Raw genomic sequence first — 22999 nt, 5'->3', positions numbered from 1 at the left:
CCACAATTAAATAGTTTTCTCACAAGACAAAAAATGGATTAGATCCATAATTAAATGTAAAGAAAACCGAGATAGCTCCAGAATTGAGTCAAAAGACTGAGTCAGTATGGTTCATTCAATTCCCATTATCACTGGCTGCTCCAATCCCCTCAGCTTCTTTAATTTCCCTCTTTTGATTCAAGGGAGAGTAGCAGCCCACTCTCCCCATGGATATTTACCTGTACACCAAATCTAGAAAGCTTTTTTCACATATTCATAATCAGAATTGCATAAGACAGATTGCAGATCAAACTACTTAGAGGACTCACAATGGACTGGCTAATTTTAAGAAAGGAAATTTATATGTCACCAAGGTAACCAAGAAAACTTAGACATAAACATAAACACCATGAAATAAAAGGGCAAAGTAATACAAATTATAATCATCAATATTAACTATCATCAAGTTTCCTAGTATCCTAATAACTCACTCCCAGTATCCATTTAATCAGCGTATTTTGAGTCCTAAATATCTCATATAGTCATCTGGTCCCTGGAAATATTCTCTCTTTGTGCTTTCTGGAATATACTTTGTCCTCAGGATAGCTATGAAGGAGATTCTGCTCCTACGGTTCCAAAACACTTGTAGACATTCCTAGATAATTCTAATAAAATCTGCTAGTAACAAGACCTAATACAATTTAGCACAATTTCTTAAATTTAGTTTTCTAATAATTAGTTCATGTGAAAACCAGCTCAAGCCTCATAGAGCTAATCCTATTAACAACAGAGATATAAAAATAACATCAAGTTGGGAACTCATAATTCATCTGAGACCTTAGAGAATTTCAGTTTTTATATTCTACTTAGGGTTTTTCTTTGCCTAAAATCTGTACCTGATATAAGAATCATAAAAAAAAAAAAATTCATGAGCGTTTAACTTGTAAAATGAACTCTTCTGTCATTTAAAGTTATCAGAGAGATACTTTTTAAATGGTGAAATAATTTCATTTTCTTTACAATTATTTAAAAATATTATACTAGCAAGTTGCTAGAGAATTTAGAACCAAAAGACTTCAGGCTTCTTCTAACTGAAACTACTAAAGAATACATATATATATATATATATATGTTTATTAGCATTACATGAAACTTTTACAAAAACTGACCATGTATTAGGACACATAGATCTTGCAAAAAGTATAAAAAGGTAGAAATAATAAATATATCATTTTACAGATAATAACTTGATAAAAATAGTAAATATTTCAGTAAGCTTAAACAAAAGACAAACTCAAATGAAAACTTAACAATGAAATCCTAAATAATGAGTGAGTCAAAGAATAAATCATAAAAACAATTGGTAATTATGTTAAATAAAACTATAAGGATGAAACAACATACCAAAATTTTTGGGATGCAATTAAATCAGATCTCAGGGGGACAATTATAAAATTAAAATTATAAAAACATTATTCTGAGAAGGCATCCATAGGTGTCACCATTCTGTCAAAGAGATCTATGACACACACAGAAAGTTAAATATTCCTGAGCTAGCATTTGGAAATCATGACATTTAATTTTTCCATATGATTTAACCTATAATAACATATTTATAATCTATCATTTATGGTTAGGAACTCAGACTAGACTACACACACACATACACTTAATCCATAATGTACATACTATGTATAGACAGTGAAACATTAGAAAAGAATATTATTAAAATTTGGAACACAGTCTTACAAAAATGAATATTGAAAACTATCTTTGCATGTACTTAGAAAAATAAAACACTATTGAAAGAAAAAAAAGTGTTGGAGTGGGGCCCTATATTGAACTGTACCATATTTCACCTTAGTCTCTGTCTGGACAATAGCTCATTGATTGAAAAGTTCCTGTCTGAGATCTCTATCTCTTTGAGGAGCACCAGCCATGCTGCTAGTCTCACTCTCAGCTCAATATATTCTCTGTGCTCCTCCTGGCCCACAGCTGCATTGGCTCCCACATGGCTAACACATGCGCACTTCCTTTTATTTTTTATTTTTGCTTATTAAAATAAATATAGGATCCTTCAGAATAGGGACCAGCTTATTTTATTGTATTTGTGACCTTTGTGATTGATACAATGCTTGGCATATAATAAATAGCCAATATCTGGTCAAAAAAAGAAAGATAGATGCACCCCATGGTAATATGAGGTATCAGATAGTATTGTGAGCCCAGTATAGCCTTGTCATTGCCCAAAGTAGCCTCAGGATAAGAAGTGAGGGAAAGGCAGCATTTTATGAATAAAATTTATGAAAATTCATAAGATCATAGACATAGAACTGGAAGGGATCATAGAAAGCCATTGGGTCCAACACCCCCATTTGTCAAGTTGATGGTCTTAGTTCATAGTTCAAATCTTTACTAATCTGATTTCTTTTACAGCCTGGCCTCATGGTGGATAATGTGATGAAAGTAAGGATATGTGACTTCAGAATGTCAGAAAATAGGAAGTGCCAGGAAGACTCGGGTTCAAATCCTACCTCAGAGACCTATTAGCTGTATTACCCTGGAAAAGCCTCCAACCTCTCTCAGCCTCAGTTTCTTCATCTATAAAATGGCAATAATAATTGCACCTACCTCAGAGCATTTGTGAGGATCAAATGATTTAATATTTGTGAAACACTTTGCAAAACTTAAGGTGTCATATCAACTTATTGTTTGTAATTATGTTATTATTATTATTAATTATTTTTAGACAATGCTTTTCAAGCCCCAACAACTTCTCCATTCCCAAAATATCTCCTTTATATTTTGTCATTTGTTGTTGTTGAGTCGCATTTTACTCATGTTAGATTCTTTGTGATATCATTTAGGATTTTTTTGTCAAAGATAATGAAGTAGTTTGCCATTTCCTTCTCCAGTTCATTTTACAGATAAGGAAACTAAGGCAAACAGATTAAGTGACTGAGTCAGAGTCACAAATCTAGTTAGTACTTGGGGCCAAATTTAAACCAATAACCTATCTCCATCTTTAAAAATCAACATGTACCACAAAAAAAGCCAGTGATCAGTCAGTAACCTCTTGGTGCTAGCAAAATGTTGCGAGAGGACCTTGCTTTGATGACACACTAGAGTCAGTTCCTATGACATGATTGCTAAACAGATTAATTACATGAGACTTGAACAAGATTGATGAATTTGGGGTATTCCTTTGTCCATAGTGATCTCAGGATTCTATTTCTTCTTACCCAAAGAGAAGATCTGGCCTCCCAAATTCCACTGGCTTCAGGACTAAAAAAGATTACCCTGCCTCTGTGTCTCTGGAAAAGCAGAGACCCCTGCTCTCTGCCAATGGCTACTATTCGTGTCTGTGAGTCAAAGGAAGACCTTAGGGAATTGGCTTGTGCTGACCAGATCACTAACAGAAGCAGCCTTAATGAAATTCAGTCTCAAAGTCAGAGAGACTATGTGTCTGCAGCACTCATCTACAGGCTTAAAACCAGTTGAGAGAGGAAGTCATTTTTTTTTCCTTAAATAATAAGTTCAATCAATCAGCAAGCTTTCATTAAGTACTTACTATATGTCAGGCACTGAGCTAGCTAGGTGTTAAGGATACAAAATACAATAAAGGAAATTATCTCCTTACTGGCAAGCAACTTACATTATAATGGAGAGTTTATATTCCGAAAGGGAATTAAGTCTCAAAAATCAACTCAGGCTGTAAGAAGAAAGCAGGTTTCAAAAGTCTAAGGCACATGGAGTCCAGAACCTAGTAAATAAGTAAATAAAAGACAGTACATTTGGAGATAAGCTTTGGATCTGGAGCAGAGGCTATTTTTTTTTTTCTGCCAGGTATATAATCTGACAGACATAAGCCCTGCAGACACAGGTACAAAATACAGAGTTGTTTAGATCTACCTACTATTTTTCCTTATCTCCAGTTTTCCTTATCTATATCTGGCCACTGGATCCACAGAGATCTGTAGGGAAAGTGAGGCAAGTGACCTTGCACAGCCCTCCCTCCCTTATATCTGAATCACTTGCATATCAGGACATCACCTTCCTGACGTCTTACTCCTCTTCAAGAATGAAGGACAAACAGCAATTTGCCTATGTCTAGGTGACACAGTGAACTCAGGAAAACCTGCCTCTAAAGCCAGTCTCACATACTTACTAGCTGTGTGATCCTGGACACTTCATTTAACTCTGTTTGCCTCAGTTTCCCCATCTATAAAATGAGCTGGAAAAGGAAATGATGAATCATTCCAGTGTCTTTGCCAAGAAAAAGGAATCATAGCAATTCAGACACAACTCAATAACAAGTCTAAATGAGTTTGTCTAAAAGATCTCTAGACTAACCCTCCTTTCATAGCCATCTTTCATACCTTACAGTAAAATATATTTCTCTCCATACATATGTCTTCTCACACTGGTTATTACTAAGGTCAGCTAGCTCCATTTCCTGTTCTTCGGGCTTTTTAACTGTGCTCTTGGTCCCTTTCCACTTGTCTCTCCCAAGTTCCCTGCTCCACTTCTCTGGAACCACAAGGATAGTACTCCAGTCCACCCACTTCAAGGTTTGCTTCTCTTCCCACATCTAGTCCCTTCTAGAGCATCGGTTACATTTCTTACTTACTTAAGGCACACATTTTTATGCTGAAACAAATAACTCTAAGCTAGAGTAGAGGGGTGTTTTGTTACTTGTTAAAAGAGAAAAAAACATGAGAAAGGACAAAAGGGAGAATGTGAGGCAGAATACAATTAATCATAATATTGTAATTGTAAAAAAAAACTAATAAATATTATAAATTAGTCCAACTAAATCAGATCTGGCTAAATTCAAAGACCGAAGTAGAAAAGATGTTAGAGAGAATCAAGACCAATTGTTCATTTTCAGGAGATAAAAGTGACTTGCCAGTGGTCATGCAGGGCAATAATCAGAGTCCAGGTTAGACTCCAAGACTTGTGATTTAGTCCTCTTTCCACTATGTGGAGCTCACCTTTTTATGGTGGAGATTTCATATAATGGAGAAGTCTTGGACTTCAAATCTGCAGATCTTCAGAAGTCTTCAAATCCTACTACTTCCACTTTCCACTTATTATAGAAGTCATTTAATCTATTTGAACTTCAGTTTCCTTATTAGAGGGTTATATCACCGAGATCCATTCCAGCTTTTAGATCTAAATTTATCATCTTTTGAAACCCAGTGTTAATTTGAGCCCGGAAAAAATCTCAGGTGGAATTTGAACCAAGGAAAAGGTAAAGCTCAAGAGGCACAGGTAAAAAGTGGGAGATGGAGGGAGGAAGAGGAAAAAGGGGAGAGGGTTTTTGTGTCATTCAGGCCTGGAGTCACTTTGTAATTATCTGAAAGGTTCCTTCTGCTGTAAAAATATAACTGTCTCTAAGACTGTGAAAGTTCTGACATAACCAGATTTGGAGAGTTCACTGTTTTGGTCTTCTCCAAATATGTTTAGAATTACATACTTTTCAGGCTTGTAGTTTTAAAACATGCATCTAGAGAAGAAATTTGGAATGATTTCAAAAGTCAGAAAATTTAATTTGTTTATAAGATGTCAGTTAACAAGCTTTTATTAAATGATTATTATGTGTCAAGCTATGGGGATTCAAAAAATAAAAAAATAAAAAAAAATAAATAAATAAAAAAATAAAAAAAAAAAACAACAACCCAGATCCTTCCTTCAGGGAGTTCACATTCTAATGGGGCAGATGACATGCAAATAACTACATGCATATATACAGTACAGAGAAGAGATGTAAATTTCTTTCTTCTCTTGGATTTTTAGGTCCGAACCTGGATTCTCACGGTGGGCTACACAACCGCTTTTGGAGCAATGTTTGCAAAAACGTGGAGGGTCCATGCTATCTTCAAAAATGTGAAAATGAAAAAAAAGGTAATTCCCACCTAATTCTCTAAAATAGCAATGACATATTCCACATCCATGTGAACCCAGATTAGGTGTTTACCATGGATTGTCCTTGATGACCTTTTTAAACTCCAGGAAGCTGAAGCAAATTTCACAGGCAATGTTACCACTACTTCTATAACTGGGTTCTGTAAAAGACTAGGATTGTGGGGCATTGTCACTCACTGGTATGCATTTTGTGGCAAATTCTCATTTTGGGGTGAAAAGGGTGGACTTAAACTATGGAACTCATGCCATTTAACTAAACCCAAATTGGTCAGTTAACAGCATATAAGTGCTTACTGCATGCCTGTCTGGTCCTGTGATAAGTGCTAGGAATACAATAAAAAAGCAAAAAAAAAAAAAAAAAAAAAAAAAAAAATCAGTCCCTACCCTCAAGATGATCACATTCAAATAGAGGGGCTCACATTTCAAAATAGAGGAGCTCCTAGTCCACATTCCCCAGATGAGATACCCTCAATGCTAGATTAAGACCCCTTTGTGGCCCTTAAACACCTGTACAAGATGATCTGACCCCATCCTTATCTTGTTCCTCTAGTTTCCATACTATAAAAAAAGAAAAAACATCTCCAGAAAGATAGGCAGAGATCCAGGCCAACTGCTTCACTTTCTGTTAACTCTTTGGGGTGCCTAGGTGCCTAAATTCTTGCCTGATGGGCTTTTCAGATAGTGTGGCACCAGCTTCCCCCTGAATAGTGAGACAGAGGCCTAAGGGAAGTCCCTTGGCCTGTGAAATCTGAAAAAGCTCAGCCCTTGACTTGGACTCCCTGGACTTGGGAGGATCAGAAGTTGAAAAAATATTAAAAATTCAAGAAGTCAGGGACAAATTCAGGGCTTTTGCCTTGGGCTAGTCCAGGCCACTTAAAAGATATTAGTATTTCCCACAAGACCATCAGGACCAACAGGGGTCTTCCTGATCTCTTGTCTTTGTTCTTTATGCTCTTATCAGTATCTTCTTGGTTATTTTATTAATCATCCAACAATTAAAAATGCTACTGGGTTTAAGGTACTTCACCCTCTCCCTATCCACTAAGAGGCCCCTTTGCTCTAGACTTACATGCAGAGTGACCAAGATCAGTCATCGGGCATGTCTTCTAAAAGAAGGACCAGACTCTTTTTCTCAAATACTTTGGTTTTTATGGCCCCATCTAGTGCCCTGGAGAAAAAATAATTAAAGCTTAGGTTGTGCTTATGCCTAGATCTCCTCAAAGGGAAGAATAGAAAGATTCTTAATGTGTAATGTAAATCAGGTATGGGATAGATATTTATTTTCAACATTCAAAAAAATGCTTAACATAAAAAGCTTTCATAAGTGTACATAAACAAGACTAGCAATCATTAGCATATAAGATAAAATAATGTTTTACTCTCCCAAGCAATTAAGACTTAAATTTCAAAACATGAAGCAGGTTCTGGGACTGCTTAATAGGTACATTTGACCTCAGTTAGGTACTGTCCAAACAACTCCCTACAGATCCTTGTCTTCTAGCAAGCCAGGCTAGGAATTGAGCTTTTCCAAAGTATCTTCTCAGATGCAGAAACTCTCCTCGTCACTATTCACACCATGACACTAAGGACAATTTACTTCATTTTTGAAGGACCTTAAACATTTGGCTTGGTGTGGGCATTCTACTCTGAAATAAAAGTAAAGGAACTAGATGCTATAGAGTCAAAGCTCATTCCGCACTTTTGATATATTTGCCTTCACAGAACTATTCTCTATGCCTAAGAGTCTCTACTTCTCTCCCCCATCTCTTCCCATTGAAATTCTACAGATTCTTCAAAATCCAAGTTAAATACTACTTTCCCAGAAAGTCTTCCCAAATCCCAGTTGGAAATAGTCTTTTTCTCTTCAAACCACAAATAGCACTTTCTACATTTCTAATATTTCTATCATAATCTATTCTCCACTATAATAAAAATTATTATATTATTATTATTTACTATAAGAGATGTGTACTTTTCAGGCAGAAACAACTTTTATTTCTCTTTATATTACTCCCTCCACCCCCAGAAAATTCTTCATACTTTGTGCTTTGTACATGGTAGAAATTTGCATGAATAAGTAAACATATTAAATGTGTTCCTTTAATAGACATGTTTTGAAGAGGAAAAAGACAAACCATTCTACTATCTTTGCCAAGAAAACCTCAAATGGCCACAAAGAACTGAATACAAATGAAAAATGACTGAACAACAAAAATAGATAAAGATAGTTTAGTTTTATAAAATATATCTACTTGGATATGTCCTACTGAACCCTTTATATGATGTTAGGGCTAGAAGAAACTATAGAAATAATTTCATACAACTCATCCAAAGCACATATTTGACCACATCACTGCCCTACTCAGGAGACCCCAATAGTTTTATCTTTCCTCTAAGATCAAATACAAACTTCTCTGTTTGATTTTTTAAACTCTTCACAGATTGAATCCATTTTCTCTTTCCAGCCTTATTGCATATTGATTTCCCTCCTGCACAAGATGTTTTGCCTGACTTAGTGTACCTCATATACAACTTTCTGACCTCCTTCTTCTCCATGTCTTTGCACTGGCCTAGAATGATGTCTTTCCTCCTCATCATAGTTTGAGTCAAAGCTCAGATCAATTACTGTTCTCTATGTGTATCCTTATTCTAATCCACAATCCTAGATACTACTATTATCCCTTAGAAATTACTTTCCTTATCTTTTGTATTTAGTTTTCTATGTGTCCCAGTGATTGAAGGAAAGCTTCTTCAGGACAGGAATAATTTCATTTTGCTTTATAGCCTTACCCCCTGGTACGTTACCTGGTATGTTAATTAATAAATGAATTAATGGATTTTACAGAGAAGGAAAATGAATCTTAAGGGGATAGCCACTTGCCCAAGATAATAAGAGCAAGAACTAGCATTTATATTGATTTTTTAAGTTTTGCAAAGCATTTTACAAATATTATTTCATTTTATCCCAACAGTTTTGAGAGGTAAATGCTAATTATTATTCCTATTTTACAGAGAAGGAAAGTGAGGTTGAGAGAGATTAAGTAGCTTGCCCAGGACCACACATCTAGTAAGTATCTGAGGTAGGATTCAAATTCAGATCTTCCTCTGAGGCTAATACTCTACTCACTGTGCCAGTTAGCTAGCTAGCATCTAAGCAGCAGAACAAGAATTTTCACCTCCACATCCAGTGTGCTCTACCCTACATCAAATCTAACTCTCATATTAGTGGTCCAGAACAATTTGGAGGAATTCAAAAAGAATAAATAGCTTTCAAAGAATCTGAACAAAACACCTTTGAATTGGTAACTTCACAGTTCTCCCACTTGGCTATAGTGCCACTAATGTTTGGTGCCATCCATTATTTTGAGCAACCAATACAAAACTCATACTTTCCCTTTGGCACAATAGACAGTATGTAAGTGTGCTCCTCCTTCCTTTCCTCTCATTATAACAGCTGTTCATTGAGTCCTGTCCATTAGTTGCTTACAAACAAAACAGAGTGACCAGTAGAGTTATAGATTCCTATTCCCCTCTTTTTATTGTAGCCACAGATGCCACTCACTCTGCTGCCCACTGGGACCTGTTTTAACTTCATTTTTTCTTCAGACATTTCTTGAGCACTGACTATGAATATAACCCTGTGCCAGACAATATTGGGTCCATTAAGGTAGTCATGGAAGGTAACAGATCACCTCAAACTCCTACACCAATCACAACACAGAAATGATTTTAAGATTCTCATGGGAAGTTTCTTCCTGGCAGGTCAAAATTTCCTTACCAGTCTTATCTTTATGATTATTAGCAATGATATCATTCCTAAACATATTGATTTTCAGTCCTTCTGGTGTATTATGAAAGAAATTATTTAGCTAGCCTAGAAAGAAATAATCTTTGACAGAAGAATGTTTTCATATACATTCCAACTCTATTAGCCTTTCCCTAGGGAGTCCTAGATATTTCTAGAAAATGTAGCACTCCCCTCCCTCCCAAGCTTGGCCATTCCCATCAAAAATCAATGAAAGCTCTGATCATGTGCTTCTCTCAGGCCTTCTATGGCATTACCTTTCATGAGCATTCTATAAAGACTTTGAGTTTGGCTCACTTATATAATAAGTATAAGGAAGTGCCAGTGTGGAAAATCCCTGCATTAATGTAAAATAGGCAAAACCACTCTAATTTGTAGTCTTAGACAGTCACCTTGGCATTGAAATGAAGTGGTTTTCCCATGTTCACTAGTATGTATCAGAGACAGGATCTGAATCAATGTCTTCCTGATTCTGAGGCTAGTTCCTCTATCTTTAAACTTTTATATAAAGGAAAGAATTCATCCAGTTTTGCATGTTTATGAAATGATGAAAGCAAAAAGAAAATACTTCATCATAATTCAGGACTTTGTTTTCATTACTTTAGTTTTACATATGTAGGGGAGTTGGTTTTTTTATGCTATTTAATTATATAAATTTAGAAATACTTTTGTAATCTTGAGAAAATTATCTAATTTTTTGAATCTCAGTTTTCTCATTTCATAAATATGAAAGATTGGCTAGATTTCCAAGGTCCCTTCTAACCCTGAATTTATATAATAGTATAGAGTTAGAAATTCCCTTTTGTCCAGCATGATCCAGGGGAAATAGCATTTACTTTGAAGGTATGAGAGTAGGATTTGAATCCCAGTTACAATATCAACCTAAATGATCACAGGCTCATGACAGCCTCATTTTCCTCATTTGTTAAATGGAGATGATGATATTTGCCCTATCTACTTCACAAGATTATTTAAGCTAAAGCTTGGTAATAAGGGAGGTACAAAGTTTCTATGAAAAAAGTATTTTGTAAACCTTGTTCATTAGTGTCTGATTATTCATGACTCCATGCCATGCCAGGCTGTTCTATCCTCCACTGTCTCTTGAAGTCTGTCCAAGTTCACATTCACAACAGTGTCTATCCATCTCCTCCTCTACTGTCTCCTTTTCCTGTTGCCCTCAATATTTCCCAACATCAGAGCCTTCTCCAATGAGTCCAGTCTTCTCAGTATATGGTCAAAATATTTAAGCTTTGCCTTCAGCTTTTAACCTTCCAATAAAGAGCCCAAATTAATTTAAGTATTGACTGATTTGAGCTCCTTGGTATCCAACAGATTCTGAAAAGGCTTTGCCAGCACCATAATTTGAAAGTATTGCTGTGCTCAGTCTGTAGTGTTCAGCTTTCCTCACACTCCAACTCTTATAGCCATACATTGCTACTGGAAAAATCATAGTTTTGACTATATGGAAGTTTACTGACAAGGTGATGTCTCTGCTTTTTAGTATTCTGCCCAGATTTGCCATAGCTTTTCTTCCAGGGAGATTGCATCTTTTAATTTCATGGCTATAATTACAGTCTACAGTGATCTTTGAGCCCAAGAACATAAAATCTGATACTGCTTCTATTTCTTCTCCCTTTATTTGCCAGGAAGTGATGGTACCAGTTGTCAAGATCTTAGGTTTTTGTTTTTGAGGAGGGGATTATCTTAAGCCAACTTTTACACTTTCCTTTTTCATCCTCATCATGAAACTTCTTAATTTTTCTTCACTTTCATCAGAGTGGTATCATCTACATGTCTGAGATTGATAATATTTCTCCTGGCCACCTTAATTCTGGTTTTTGATTTATCCAGTTTGGCATTTGCATGAAACATTATGCATATAAGTTAAATAAATAAGATGGCAATATACAGTTTTGTCATACTCCTTTCTAATCTTAAACCAATCAGTTGTTCATGTTGCTTCTTGGCCCGCCTACAGGTTCCTCAAAAGACAAATAAAATGATATGGTATTCCCATCTCTTTGAGGACTTACTACATTTTGCTGATAAAATAATCAATGAAGCAGAAACAATTTTTTTCTGGGATTCCCTTGCTTTCTCCACAATCTAATGAATGTTGGTAATGTGGTGTCTTGTCATCTGCCTCTTTGAAAACCAGCCTGCTTTTCTGGTAATTCTCATTTTACATATTGCTGAAGGCTGACTTATAAACTATTCAGCATTGTTTTGCTGGCTTATGAAATAAGCATAATTGTTTGGTAATTTGACCATGACTTGGCTTTCTTTTCCTCAAGAATGGGAGCATAAACTGATCTTTTCCAATACAATGACCACTGCGGAGTTTTCCAAATTTTTTGGTATTCTGAGTGCAGCATTTTAACAGCATCATCTTTTGGGATTTTAAATAGCTCAGCTGGAATTCCATCACCTACTATCTTTTCTATTCTATTGTTTTCTTCTGTTTCTTAAAGTGCTATAAAAATATGATGATGTCACTATGAAATCAGAGATCTGAGTTGTATCGGTATTAGTTGTGACAAACCCATCCCCAATAAGAATCTTAGCCCTTTCTTCTTTCCTTTCACCTCCCTTTCCCCAGAATTTAGAATTCCTAGATCCTATGTGGCTGTTGACACAGCTTGAATGAAATAGGAGTCAACAACTATTCCATTTGTCTATGTTTCTTCTATGTGTTATCCCTGGAAATTAGAGTAAGAGCAGGAACTAGCTCCCTTTTTCAATTCATATTTTTCATTGCTTAACTACAGAGTTTGAAAGATAGTAAGTATTTAATAAGTAGTTTTTCATTCATTCATCCAAAGATCTTAATTAGGACAATTCCGATATGAACACATTTTAAGTTTTTCTCTTTTTAAAAAATTCAATTGAGCCTAATGTGGTGGCGCACTCTTGGTAATTCTTTCTTCTGGGGAGGATGACTTGAAGATTACTTCAGGAGTTCTGAGCTGCCATGCACTAAGAGATTTGCATGTCTGAGCTAAATCTGGTACCAATATGATAAGTCTGTGAGCATAGGAGGCCAGAAGACTTCCTAAGAAAGGGGAAAATTAGTCCGGGTTAGAAATGGGGCAGGACAGCTCCCTTGACTCTATGGTCAGATTAGGCTCAGGAATGGCTACTGTATTTTGGGTCTGGTTAAGATTAGGCGAATTCAGTTATTAAAAATAATAATAATAATAATAAGATATAAAATAAAATATTAAAAATCCAATTGAAGGACACAAAATGGTGGGGGTGGGAAAGAGGAAGAGATTGTGACCTTACTCCTAGCTATTGCCACCCATCTGATGAGGAGTATAAGCCCTATAGGAAAGAGTTTGCTTATTTAACAGCTCCAAGCGGTTTGCCTTCTGAGAAGTAGCTAAACCAGAAGATGGAGATACTATATAGGATCCTATTTTCAACTGGAATGTCAAAGTATGGTCATCAGAGTCTAGCACCCCGAACTCAATTCTCTTTTAAGGAAAACATTAGCTATTGTGATTGTTCCATGTGTTTTATCTGTAGCTATTTGAGCCTTCTGAGTTTTTGGTAGGGAGAAAGTGGTCACCTACAGGGAGAAAGTGGTCATCAGCAACTAGAGGGCAATCAACTACTTACCTTACAAGTAGGAATTGTTTCATCCTTCATACTTAACCTAGAACTTGGCCATAGGCACTGAGTGTGTCTATCATAGTAGGTGCTTAATAAATGCTTGTTGCTAAATTGAGAATAGTATCCAATTTTCTTCTCAACATTCTCAAGTCAGAGAATACAGAAAAGCACAGAGCATGGATATGAATTCTCTACTCCAAGGGTATGGATATCTCTTCTAAGCAAGTATGTTGGAAAAGTCTATGAAGTGAAAAAATTGAGGGAATCAATAAATTATTATAATTTATATACTGAGAGTCTAAAGCTAAAAAAAAAAACTAAGAGAAACATAATGATGCTATAGTAATTATTTTAAAGGAGAGTTCATATATCATTTGTCAAATCACAAAATAGATCAGCCATAAAGTCTATTATGAGAGCAATGTCAATCTCATGGTGGGGCTAGAAGCTAGATTTCAAGGAACTGAGATGTAAGCAGAAGGCCTCAATTGCTCATAAGCATAACAGAATTGGGGAGGAGAGAGAGCTCAGGGCAGATCGCCTCAAATTTTTCATTGGAGTTCATCTGCTGAGAGGACACATTCACATGGCAGCAGAGGATGGCTTGAACATCTTCAGTGATTTGTAGAATTCTAGCAACAGGAATAGCTATCCAACAGGGAAAATATATGGCTTCTGTTGGACTATCTTTCTGGACAGACTGTGAAGTGGGCAATACCATATATTACCAAAGACAGCCTCTGCTGGAACAATATGACCACTTTCTAAAGTCCTGGCAGGTCTTCCTAATAAGAGAAAACCCCCCAAAAAGTCTAGAGGTTTCTAAAGGGACAGGGGTGGGTCTTGAAATATAGAAGTAAATTCTAGGCACTAAGCCAAGGTTTGCTTTGGAATGATTTAGCATTGATGGACCAATTCCAGGAGGGACTGACTGGCTGATACCCTTCAAGATGAACCAGACTGTGCAAAGGTTGCTATGTCCTTGTCTGAGCTGATTCAATTATGATTATAGATCAAGGGTTCATTGCAGCCTGGCTTGGCCCATACTTCCTACTTCTTAGTCTTTACCCAGCAAACTGGATACTTCCTATTCTAGAAGACCGACCCATGCTGTGCTGTGAGCCTCAGATGACCACCAGGGAATATGAAATAAAAAATAATAATAGACATTTATATAGCATCTTAAACTTTGTAAAATACTTTACATATATTATCTAACTTAATCCTCCAACAATCCTATGAATTTTATACATATATATATATATATTAGAAGAATTATTTTATTCATTTTACAGATGAGAACACTAAGAGAGGTTAAAGAATTTTCTAAGGGTTACATATCTAGTAGTGTCAGAGGTAGGGTTCTACTTCATCCTGCCATTCCTACTAGCTATTGTCCTATATAGTGTCCCTTTCAATTCATCAACCAATTAATCAATAAGTATTTATTAAACTCATTGCCAGGTATCATACTAATCCACTCACTGGGGATGAAACAATCAACAAATGAAGCAATCCTTTTTCAGTGAGCTTCCATTAGTAGTATAGAGAAGAATTTATAAAGTATACATTAATTTCATTGGAAAAAGATCATATTATGAGATGTTTCTACTGGCAAAAAAAGTGAAAAGGGAACCACAAAAAATCTTTAGTACAGAAGTTCTCAAACTTTTGGTCTCAGAACCCTTTATACTCTTAAAACATGAGGTTCGTTGAATTTCCCTTCATTCTAATTATTAATTTTTTTTTATTTTACTAGTATAGCCAGTGGTGGGGAAAATGTGTATGAAAAGATGCTAGACAGATACAAAGTGAGGAAGACTTGAATTCAAATCCTGCTTCAGACACTAGCAGTATGACCATGAGCAAGTCATTTGACTTCTGTCTGCCTGTTTCCTCCTCCATCAGATGGGGATAATAATAATAATAATAATAATAATAATTTGGTTTGGAAATCTAGAGGCCTGGAATAGAACCAAAAGAAGAATAAAAATTCCATTTTGCTCCAAGAGCAAATCAAAGGGCAGAGAGTTACACTTTACAACAGTATGCTTTATGTTGAAAAAGACATAAGTTTTGTTCCATGGCAAAAAGACTCAAGGAGATGATGGGAATTCCAGAATGAGACAGCATGGTTTGTAAATCTGAGAGCCAGGAACAGTACTGGGAGAATGAATCTTATATTAGGACATAAACTCATCTTCTCTAGACTCACTGAAAGTATCTTAGAGAGGGGCAGCTAGGTGGCACAGTGGATAGAGCATAGATAAATAAATAAACAAATGAATGAATGAATGACTAGATGAATAAATAAGAAAACATCTTAGAGTTAATTCCAGCAGGAAACAGGGTGACAAGGATAACATGTTCCATGTTCCTCCAGGGTTTTAATTTCTTCTGAAAGATTGCTATTTTTTGAAAGCTTTTCATTCCATGAATGGAAATCTAAATCTAAAATAGTCCTAGGAAATTATGAGTATTAAGTATAGCAATGTCTATGAAAAATGTTGTTCATAAACTTTTTGTGAATCTGGATAATGGTAGGAAACAGTTTTCTCTATTGATGCCTTAGTGCTATAGAGTTTATTTCCTGAATTCTCAAGGATATTGTGGGGTTTATAATATAATGTGCAGATTTCTTCTCCAGTTAGTTTGCAAAAATAGAGGGCTTCTGCTATATAATTCTACCCATCAAATATTGTCTTTCTAGATATCCAATAGATGTTAAATTTTTTGTCATCTGCAGTAATATGTTCCACAATTTCTACCACATAATTCATTATCTACATTAATAAATATCTCTGGACTCTAAAAATATGCTGACATTGAGATTTGCAATAAACTATCTGATTCTAAATCACTCTATCATAAACTCTTTTACTTTTGTGAATGGATGCTCATGACTCACTCATTTGTTTGATGCATCTTGGTCCTCATATTGATAGTTGAATTCATTGGTAGTTGATTCCACCATTCTTATGCTACTTATCACCATAGTGGCTATTATAAACCTTATTGTAAAATGAAGGAGTTAGACTAAATTATCTCCAAGGTCTTGCCCAGCTGTAACATTTGACATTCACACATCAAAGCAGGGCATCCACCAAGGATGAATAAGAATTAATTTTTAAAAATACTCTCCATCTACAAAGACAGCCACCTTAATACTCCTTCTCCAACATCAGTACTACCCATTTGCATATTGAATATTTGCTTTGAGAGTTATTGGTTTTCCCATTAGCCAGGATGGATCTCACTGAGCAGGCCATCCTTTCCCATCACTTTCCCCACATAAACATTTACAACAGAGCTAGCAGGGATGTTATCAGTTTCAGCACCATTTGTATAATGTTAATCAATGAAGAAGTGACTGTAAGGATCAGAGCAAAAAATGTGTAACCCCACAGAATGGCCCATAATAGCATATACATCAAGACACAGAACACAACAACAACAAAAAAGAACAGCAAAAGCTCATAGTCACTCAGCATATTGTGAAGGAAGCAATGGCCCAAAACTCTCTGTGAAAAAAAAGTGATCTGGGAAGAGCTTCAAATGTCAAAGGAGTCAAATATAGCAGAGGCAGCCTATTGGGGGAAAAGATACTGAGCAGATAAAGTAGCAAATCTGATAGACAAAAGAAGGACCTCCTCATTACTAAACTCAGCCAATTATTTGAAAGAATTGGAGATAATGAGCTGGGATTAATTCTGATATTAAGTAGATCCGTGTTCACACACTGATGAGGGTTTCTACATGCAGATTATGAACTCTTTATAAATCAACCCAGATAGGAGAGATGAAAATCACTCCAGAGTCTCCATCACCATAATTAGTATCAGTTTCCCAGTTCCCCTTCCATCTTTTTCTTCTATGGACCCAGCAAAAATCATGGGTTGGGTGATAATATAACTAGGTATCTGAATTCATCTAAGTCCTGCCTTTATAATTTTTGAAGTCAATTATGCATATAGAAGATGAGGATGGCACTATTAGACTGTAGCTCAGTTGAGGAAGACTTGGTACATCTTCAAGCTTAATAAGACATTAGATATGGTAGCCAAAAAGGGTAATAAAACTTCAGGCAACATTAGTATCCAAAATAGTAATAATGATTTCCTGTTTTGTTCTATCCTGGTAGACTACATGTTATGTGCTGTATTCAGTTCTGAGTTTTGTTCTATTGGTATACTAGAACACAATCACAGTTTGTGAGGAAACCATATTAATTCAAAGAACCAGGGCTTCCTAAAGAAGAGAAGTCATAATAGCTGCTTCAAATATTTGAAGGACAGATATATGAAAAGAATTAGAGTTATTCTTTTTATCCCCAGAGGGACAAATTAGAACCCATGAATAGAGTTCCTAAGAGACAGATTTCAACTCAATATCAAAAAGCATTAAGCTGTACAAAACAGAATGAGTTGCCTTTTGAGATCATTAGTTCCCCATCACTGACCTCTTGGCAGGGAAGTTGTAGAGGGGAGTAATCCATCAGACAGATGTCACAGAATCCTCAGATTCTATGATTCAGAAACATTGTAATTTTTCAGCATAGACAAAGAATTTCACTTAGGTCAGGAGTAATAACTCAAAAATGTGAATTTCTTCTTTGTGTGATATGTTTTATGAGGTCAAGGTAATGACCTGCATGATCCATAGTATAATTCATGACATAAATGAAGGATAGTTATTGGTGCCTCTCTCCAAAGGGACCACCAGTGGCTATAATAGCTTAATTAAGTGAATATCGAGTACAGAATATACTGACTCCACATACCAGGATGTCTTAAAGCAAAAGGAAAGAAAGGCTTCTAACAAATATATAAAGCAGAAGTTATGGGGAATAAAAGGTCAGAATGAATTAGTAAAAAAAAAAAAATTTAATTGTAGATCAAATTTAAAGTAAATTTTATTACTTTTAAGACTACGTTGTACGTGTGGTCTGATCAACACAAAATAAAATAAAACAATCACTTCCCTCATTTGGGATACTATGCTTCTGGTGTTGCTCTTAAAATTATATTGGCAGGGCAGTTGGGTGGCAAAGTGGATAAAGCACCAGCCCTCATGCCAGGAGGACCTGAGTTCAAATTTGACCTCAGACACTTAACACTTCCTAGCTGTGTGATCCTGAGCAACTTCACTTAACACCAATTGCCTCAGGAAAATAAAATTTATATTGGCTATTTTCATTGCCATATCGCAATGGTGCCTTGTACTCCATAGTGCCTTACAGATAGTAGACTCTTTATAAATAATTGCTGAATTAAATTGAACTAAACTATTGAAAAGCATCCATTCATTCAGTTGCCTAGGAGAAGTTCTCAGAGTAACTGTTTTAATGCTATATAAGACTGACTGAAAAGCACTGTAGTAAGTAGAGCCTGTTGGCCTTAATGTAAGGAAAACTTGATTTGGAATTCCACCTCTAATACATACCTGATGGGTGACCATGGGCATGTTATATTTAACATTTCAGATCCCCAGGAAACTAAAGCAATGAGCCACTGATAAAAATCAGACCTTTTAATAGCATCACAAATATCATAAATATAATTGCTTGTGTGACTGAGATTTTCTATAACATAAAAAATCATAGAATTTTAAAATTAGAAAGAACTCTGGACCCTCTGCTTTAACAAATGAGGACATTAAGGGTTTATATGGCATGCCCAAGATTATCTGGCTAGTCAGCAAAACTGAAAATGCGTTCTTCCTGTCCCTCAGCTCATATTTCTCCAAATATTATATGGTTGTAGATTTTGGAGTTAAAAGCAAGGCACCTAAGTGGTGCTGTAGATAGAGCACCAGCCCTGGAATCAGGAAAACCCAAATTTGAATTTAGATTTACAGGTTATATGACTCTGGTCATGTCACTTAGCCCTCATAACCTCCCAAAATAAGTCAGAAGGGTACCCTAGAGGTCATTGAGACCAACTTCTTCATTTTCCAGCTGAGGCATATGACTTTTCTAGGGTCACTTAGCTATCGAGGTCTGAATTGGGGTTTGAAACTGGGTCTTCCTGACCACAAGTCCTATATTCTGTTCACCACACCAGATTCCTTCTCATTAGTGACTACCCCCTGCTTATTAGAAGAGCCTGAAAGTAGAACTGATACATCCTCTCTCCAAAGCTAATGTGTTTTTTTCCCACTGTGAAACTTTACATTTGAGAGGCTGATCCTCCACAGACTTTTATTTTCTCCTCAATGCTGTGCCTGTAATTAGATTAAATTATCACAATGTAGGCAGTGTTTTTTGGTCTCCAAATTCCATTCAGGTAGCTCTGTACCTGTGATCATATTAATAGCAGGTTATACTTTTTAACTGCTTACTTGCAATTCTCCTGAGGAAGGTTCCTATTTATTTAGCTATGAGTTTAGATCCCTATATCCTCTTTTCCCTGTAGCAAGCAGAGAAGGAGATGGGGAAAAGTAACTAGGACAAGACAAGATTTTCCTCTTTCACCCACTCCTATACAACTTCCTATCCCTTGAAGGGAACTAGGCAATACAGTCAGCCAGTGTCCTCAACCTGAAGTTCAAATTTCTCTTCAGATATTTATTAACTATGTGACCCTAAGCAAGTGACTCTCAGTCTCAATTTCCTAATCTGTAAAACGGGTTGATTGTAGTGCCTACCTCACAAGATTGTCATGAGGATCAATGAGATAGCATATGTATATTTTTGCTTAGTCATTCTATCATGTTTGACTCTTCATGATCTTTGGACCACAGCACATCAACACTGACCATGGGATTTTTTTGCCAAATATACTGAACAGTTTGCCATTTCCTTCCCCAGTAAATTAAAACAGAATTTAAGGATTTGCCCAGGGTCACAGGGCTAATAAGTACCTAAGGCCAGATTGGAAATCATCTCTTGATTTTAGGCCCAGTACTTTATCCACTCAACCACTTTAGCTTGTCTATCATAGGTATGGAACATCTCAAATCTTAAAGTGCATGCTAATTCTAGTTGTTGTTGTTGTTATAAAAGCCAGAGACTCTTAAAGCAACACTTTAATTTTTTATAATAGGCTTTGGACACAAGCTTCTAATACAATGGCTTCTTGAGGGTCAATCTCTCCTATCCTCATCACTTCCACAATTTAGCTTTCAAAAAAAATTTTTTTGAGTTATTACTCCTGACCTAAGTGGAATTCTTTATGCTGAATTAAACAAAAATGTGGTGAACTCCTCTACAGTATGGATTACTGGATACTTCTGAAGTTCTCAAAATGAGTCCGTCACTTTAAGTATGTTGAACCCTATGTCATTTGAATTTACCCTGTTACTTTGCACTACTAAGAAAGAATTTGCTAAATAAAAGTAAACCCAATGTCTGTTCCAATTAACACAAATTTCCTATTGGTGAGATACAAATCAATGATTTACGAGATGTGTTAATATTGAATGAGTCATAGATTTAGTACTATGGATAAATACCTTGGAGATCATAGAGTTCAACCCCCTCATTTCATAGATGATAAAACTGAAGCATAAAAAGGTTATTTGTCTAAGGTCACACACCTAACAAATTATTTGAGGCAGGATTCAAACTTCTTTTTTCCTGATTCCAAGTCCTGTGCCCTATCGACTATGGGATGCCAGTATAGTAATTTTACAATAATTATTTTCTTGAAAATCAGTAAATTCTCCAAACACCTTTAAAAGAAACACAGATGCCTGAGTCTCAATTAAAAGGATAGAATGATGAATAGATAAGCATAGGAATATCTATCTTCTGGTGCTAGAAAGTGAATTCATGCCCTTTAAAGCCAAATCTAATATTTTTTCATCTGTACCACTCTGCTTTTCTTTTCTGGAATCAAAGTCCCAGGCTTCAAATTTTCACTCTGCTACTTACCTATCTGCATAAATTCAGACAAATCTTTCCACCTCTTAGACCTCAGTTTTTTTCATCTGTTACCTTTTGAGATCATTAATTCCTCTGTCACTAAGTTCTTGGCAGGGAAATTACAGAGAGGATTCATCCATCAGGCAGATGTCTTCTGAGGTTCTTGGAGTCTATGATTTAGAAACTGTGAGGTTTTTAGCATAGACAAAGAATTCCACTTAAAGGAATAACAAGAGAGATTGGGACTAGATTGCCTCTAAAGTCCCTTCCAATTCTACGTCTTTGAAATTAGTGTCATAAATCTAGCGTTGATCCTTTGATTTCTATATGAATGAGTATTGAAGAGTATTCTAAGAGATTTTAGGAGGAAAGAGTCATTTCCAGGAGAGAGGGCAGGCTGAACCTCAAAGGAAAAGAAGGATTTCAATAGACAAAGGTGTTTCAAGCATGAGCAAAATTGAAAAGTTCTAAGGATGCAGAATCAGAGAAGGGGAATACTGGGGGATAAGACCAGGCAGGAAGAAAGGGACTAGATTGTGAAAGAACTCCTATGTCATGCCAAGGAATTTTATGTTTGCTACACAATGGAGAGTCGTTCAAGATTTTTGTCTTTATACCTGGTAATTAGAAAAATTACTCATAAGCATTGTGAAAGGGAATTAGAGAGGGGACAAACTAGAAGAAAGACTCATTTAGGAGACTGTAGTAATAGGTTAATCAAGAAGTTTATAGACAACATTCTATATTTCTTAAATGACTAAACCAAATATGTCCATGTCTATGAAGCCTTTGATATGAGAAAAGCTTCTTTACTGAGACATGAATTTACTTTAGATTCATCTTCTGGGGTATGTAGGACTCCATCTATATCTTCTGTTCTATTAACTTGTATCTCACCCACATTTCCCTATCAGAAGTCCTAAATCAAGTGGTTTTAAACTTCCTATTTAGGCAAAAATATAAAATAAAATAAATGGCAAATAGCTAATTATCTGAGGATTAGGTTCTGCTCTTTACCTCTCCTTTTTAAATAACCCAGGCTTCTCTTCTTCCCCTGATTCCCTTTTCTTACTGTGCTGATCATTTAGCTCCCAAACTTATACTTGCCTCTGGTTCATGGTTGCAATCTTTTAGTCTCTGGGTGCTTAAACCTTCACTTACCTAGACCCTTTAACCCATACCTTAACCTTCTGCTCCCCTGATCTTCACTTGTATAAGACCTTAGTAGCTAAGAATCCAATCCTGATTCCTAAATGGATACTTATTGATCACAATTGCCATGTTTTCCATGGCATGGCATGGCAATAAATATGTAAATAGGAAGTTGAGGGACATAATTTCTTCAAGATTCTCTGAAGTTTTGAGTTTTAGAGTTCATGTCTAATCTCTCAAAACCCTCAGGACATTAGGGCAGTCTCAGAACTGAACTTTATTATCAATATATTCTGAAGGGCTTCTCATTCTCACCACAAACTTTTTTATCAGAATACTGACTCTTGTCATGTGAAGAATATCTTTAATTCTTCCATGAGACATAAGATGCCAAAAGAAGGAATGTATACACACACACACACACACACACACACACACACACACACACTACACTACACTATTTAGTATGATGATGTCAAACTCAAATAAAAAGGAAAGGTGCCATCAAACAACATATAAGATCCTTAGTTGTTGTTCAATCTGTCCAACTCCTCATGACCCATTTGGGATTTTCTTGGCAAAGATAATGGAGTCATTTGTCATTTCCTTCTGCAGCTCATTTTACAGATGAGAAAACTGAGGTAAACAGCATGAAG

General features: G+C 35.9%; 1 protein-coding gene across 1 annotated transcript in view; it reads left to right on the top strand.

The window, feature by feature from the left end:
- The window catches only part of GABBR2 (gamma-aminobutyric acid type B receptor subunit 2), an 802190-nt gene that overhangs the window by 677051 nt on the left and 102140 nt on the right, over positions 1-22999 (top strand). The window contains 1 exon segment of the mRNA XM_074281401.1: positions 5779-5886. Within this exon segment, the coding sequence (XP_074137502.1) occupies positions 5779-5886 (108 nt within the window).

Source organism: Sminthopsis crassicaudata, chromosome 1 (genome assembly GCF_048593235.1).
Source record: "Sminthopsis crassicaudata isolate SCR6 chromosome 1, ASM4859323v1, whole genome shotgun sequence".
NCBI lineage: Eukaryota > Metazoa > Chordata > Mammalia > Dasyuromorphia > Dasyuridae > Sminthopsis > Sminthopsis crassicaudata.
The sequence above is the reverse complement of the archived record's forward strand: the minus strand, read 5'-3'. Positions and strand labels throughout refer to the sequence as shown.